The sequence below is a fragment of the Nelumbo nucifera genome, chromosome 8 (genome assembly GCF_055504915.1).
Source record: "Nelumbo nucifera cultivar China Antique chromosome 8, China Antique-T2T, whole genome shotgun sequence".
NCBI classification, from domain to species: domain Eukaryota; kingdom Viridiplantae; phylum Streptophyta; class Magnoliopsida; order Proteales; family Nelumbonaceae; genus Nelumbo; species Nelumbo nucifera.
In genome coordinates, this window is record NC_142656.1 from 39,365,327 (window position 1) to 39,369,833 (window position 4,507).

The 4,507-nt window shown below is 42.0% G+C and overlaps 1 protein-coding gene across 1 annotated transcript; it reads left to right on the top strand.

Annotated features, from left to right (window-relative positions):
- The first annotated feature begins 1,675 nt into the window (after positions 1-1,675).
- Positions 1,676-3,182, top strand: LOC104590469 (protein ENHANCED DISEASE RESISTANCE 2-like). The gene has a single exon (XM_010249147.3). The coding sequence runs from the start codon at positions 1,949-1,951 to the stop codon at positions 2,894-2,896; it is 948 nt and encodes a 315-aa protein (XP_010247449.1). The 5' UTR covers positions 1,676-1,948; the 3' UTR covers positions 2,897-3,182.
- The last annotated feature ends 1,325 nt before the right edge of the window (positions 3,183-4,507 follow it).

The following is a 4,507-nucleotide window of genomic DNA, read 5'->3' on the forward strand; positions in this document are numbered from 1 at the left end:
CTCTTTATATAGCAGAGGGAGAGGGTTGTTTTCCAACTCCTTTTAGGAGATTAACTTCAAATTAGAAAGTCTTAATCTGTTTTGAGCTAATCCTATCCTATCTCTTATCTAGTGATCTAATCCAATCTTCTTATCCTGATAGGATTACATTCAAGAATTTAAATCTAATAAGAGTTTCTTTCTGGAGGTTACATTCGAAATTGGGGCTCTTGGCTCTTGAATTCGAGTTGGGCTGCTTTAAGAACTTAGGCTGCTACAAGGCACTTCTGCGAATTGGGCTTTAGCTGTGAAATGGGTCTGGCTGCAAACTTGCTCCGACTTCGGGCCCAGTTTTCTATTCGATGCGGACCGAATCTATCAAAATCCAAAACATAAAAGTTATGGGCCTTTCTTTCTTTTTTCTGATGTCTCTCGAATTGTCCAATTTGGAGTCCGGATTTGAGAGTTATGCCCGGATTACTGACTGTTTCCGAAACTGTAAAAAATCATGCGAATTGCCCTGTTTTCTTCCAATTGCCTTTTTTCTTGCCCTGAATCGAATGCTAAATTGACCGAAAAGAATGAATATTAGGGGATAAAAATAGGGTACTTTTTAGTTTCATCACCAAGATTTTAATATCAACCTGGTCAGTGGTTTCCTAGCCAATCTGGTCCTCAACTATCAGGTTAGTATTGTCAAGATTATTGGGTTGTTCTTTTAGGACAAGGGAAAGGTTGATTCTGCGAGTTGCCGTCCTCCATGATCAAGGATGAACCAGAGATTCTAATGTAGGTGGTGTGATAAGGCTAAGTGCGGTGGTCTCCTTGAAGGGTGAAGAAAGGCTAGGAGTTTTGGGTAACAAAGTTAGGCTACGATTTTCTCTTAATAGAATTGTGTGTTTGTTATGGCCTAAGCTCTTTTTTATAAGGTTAGATCTCAAGGCCCTGAAGGGAAAGGGCCAAAAGGGATGACTCCTGTTTGGAAAGGGGATCTTCAGTCCAATATCGATCATCAGGAGAGCACTGTTGGGAGTTTACCATGTGTTACACGTGACCTTTTCAGGACGAAATTTCCCTTTCATCCAAGGATTCTCCTAGTGCACATGTGCTACTTTTTTTCGCGGGTCCCCTTTGTTGATGTGGCATGGGTGACATCGGAGTTAATCTGACATGTTGGTCTAGTTGTTGCATCATCGGCTTGTTGTTCTATCATGAATAATCTTTGGCTTGTTGTAAATGCACGTCAGTTCCTAAGTGTATCGCAGGTCCGCAATGTTCTTGAGCTCATCGTAGGTCCGTGACGAATAATGGACTCGTTGCGGATTCGCATCGGCCTATGTATTGCCATGGATGTTTATGTGGTTCTAATTTAATACCTTCATTGCAATCACAATCGTCACAGTCGTGATGAACAATATTTACTTACAAAATGCTAATGTTGATTTTTGGCAGGTCAATGGATTATTGATCCAATCGTCTGGATCAATGGGTCTTTGAGTAAGTCAACAGGTTTTGTAACAAGGTAGGTTAGAGAATAGAGGTTGACCTGAACCGGAAATGTGACCGGACCACTGGCCAACCGGCTGGATTAATGGATCGGGCGAAAACACTTGACTTGTAAATAATGCTAATGTTGATTCTTTTGCAATTGAATTGAATCTCACCTTGTATAAATTGAACACATACCGAAGTCAACAGTCAAAGTTTCCAGTTTGAAGAAAGAAAAGAACGCTAGAATTACAATGTTATCCCTTCTCAATTACTATAAAACTTGTTAACACGTATAGGGTATTCTCGACATTTGATGAATGGCATTCTTGTAGTTAATAATGAAGTCGGGGGGTAATCAATCAGCCTTCCAACTGTTTTATATAATATGCAGAGGGCAGAGAGAGAGTGAGAGAGAGGGTTCCGGACTGAAGTAGTAGCGGCAGTGGTCTTTGGACTTTGGAGACAGGAGAGGCCTATAATGTGCTCAACGAAGCAGAAGAACCGGAGCTCCGGCGGACAATCTGCCGGAGTCTGCTCGAAATCGTGTGACGATGGAGGGGACTGGAGAGACGAAGCTATCAACGGAGGATCCCTAAAACGCGTGGACCTCCAGACAGGATCGAACGGCTGGGCCTCACCTCCGGGCGATCTCTTTTCTCTCCGCAGCAAGAACTTCTTCACTAAGAGACAAAAATGTCCATCCGGCGACTGGCTACTAAAGCCCGCTGGTGTTGATTGGCTCCGGTCGTTAGCCAAACTCGATAATGTACTCGCCCGGTCCGACAACAGAATCGCCAACGCGCTCAGGAAGTCACAGACACTCGGAAACTCTCTCAAAACGTTCTTATTCGCGGTGAATCTCCAAGTCCCCGGTCGCGAGCACCACAGTGCGGTTTTCTACTTCGCGGCGGACGAACCGATCCCTGTAGGATCGCTGTTCTACAGGTTCATACACGGAGATGACGCGTTTCGGAACCAGCGATTCAAGATCGTTAACCGCATAGTGAAAGGGCCGTGGATCGTGAAAGCTGCCGTGGGAAACTATGCGGCATGCTTGTTAGGGAAGGCTTTAACTTGCAACTACCACAGAGGAGAGAATTATCTGGAAATCGATGTGGATATCGGGAGTTCGACGCTGGCTAGCGCGATTCTACACTTGGCGTTAGGGTACGTGACGGCGGTGACGATCGATATGGGATTTTTAGTGGAGGCGCAGACGGAGGAGGAGTTGCCGGAGAAGTTGCTCGGAGCGGTTAGAATAGCGCAGATGGAGATGTCGTCGGCGACTTTTGTTGAGACGTCGTCGACGGCGGCGGAAGTAACGGCGTCAGTAACGTGCAAGGGAGGGAAGAGTGGGTGTCGTAAGGTCAAGCATCATCAAGGAAACGCTCCGGTTTCTAAATCTGGAGATGAAGAGAAAAGCTAAGAAAACAAAAACCTAAACAAAAGACGGTTAGGGTGTTCTTTGTCTTCTGAAATCTTCGTCTATATCTCTTTATCTTTTTCCTTCTTTTTTTGCCCCTTTTTTTTTCCTGGGGTGTTTTAAAGTTTAAATGTTGTAGATAATAAAAATCTCGATTGATCTCTCGGTTAATCTCGGTTAAATGATTGGATGCAGTGAAGAGATTTTTCTTTGGAGGCCTATTCGTCGTTTCTGCTATCGATAATTGTAATCTTCCTTTATTAATAAAATAAATAATTAATTTGAGTTAGAAGAAGGATGGGTTGATGGGGTCGTTTTTGTTAGTTTGTGGTGTTGGTTTTGAGCGGTGTGAGGGATGGAGCATGGAGTCCGATAGGAGATCACATTACCTGCGAGGCTTTTCCACCGTTGGGATATGGCAGTGAAATTGGAATTTCTTTCTAGCTGAAGATAGAGCGAGAAGATAGAGAGATTTGGTATCTCTTCCTCATCCTCTCACCGACCTGACAGCCACACCCCGGGAACATCTCTCCTCAATATAACTACGGAAAATGTTTCCGATGAGCGACTGCGATTAAGACATGATGGGAGATCGGTGTGAAGAGTAGATCCGGATTTTCTCTCTTTTTACAATTCTTTCTTTTCCTAGGTTTTATATAGTGGATTAACAGCAGATAATGTGGCGCGAGGTACATTATTTAATAATATTTGGAGCAGAGCAATTTTTTAGATTTATTTTAGGGATTCTGGCCGATATAGACAATTTTTTGTCCCTAATATCAATAAAAATCACTCTTAATATAATAATTAGTAATATCAAAAATATTGAAAAAACATCAAACAAAGACATGAGATTAATGCACCGTAAAATATATCTCTTATTTATAGTATAAGGGAACTGTTCACCTCCTTCCTCTTCTCAAGCATTGAATAGTAGTGACAAACCTGTTCTACTTATTATATTAAGTGTGATTTTTATTGAAATTAGGAGTAAAAAGTTGATCTTATCGGCTGAATCCCTCCATTAGGAGACTAAATCAGCCCCCCACAAGATTGTCTCCCACAAAGTTTTACAGCACATTTCCACCATGTGTTGAGAACATTTCCCGATGATAGGCAGTATTGTGGGGGATTGATTTGAACTCCTCCAGACCACGCTTGCCCTATACCTTAGTTTTTCTCTTCAGTTCTTTGTTCTTCTCTCTTTTCCCTGTTCTTTATTCCAAAGGGAATTTACTGAAATTTTTGGAAACTTTTTTATTTCCTTTCCCTTCTACTTTTAAACTATGTCAATTTTGTAAGAGTTTGGAAGTAGTGATGATCATGGGCTTATGGATTGGTTCTAATAAGTTGGTGTGAGCTTGTCTTCTGCAGTTGTAAATGGAAAGAAAGGGGTGTTGCAACGGGGTTCTAGTTATTCTTAGTCCCATTGGCATAACATGAACTCTGGGTTGTTAGTCATTGGATTCTATTTTTGGGGTAGAGAGTTCTTGACTTCTCCTTTGCTCTTTAGTTGTGCTCATCACTGTTGAAATCCTAGTGATCCAAGATCATCCAAAGCTTTTCTGTTGGTGATCTTTAGGAATTCTTCTTTCCTATTTTACATATTTTGCA

Bases quoted from the DNA above. Each gene is read 5' to 3' on its own strand.
- LOC104590469 (XM_010249147.3), top strand. From the start codon at position 1,949: ATGTGCTCAACGAAGCAGAAGAACCGGAGCTCCGGCGGACAATCTGCC.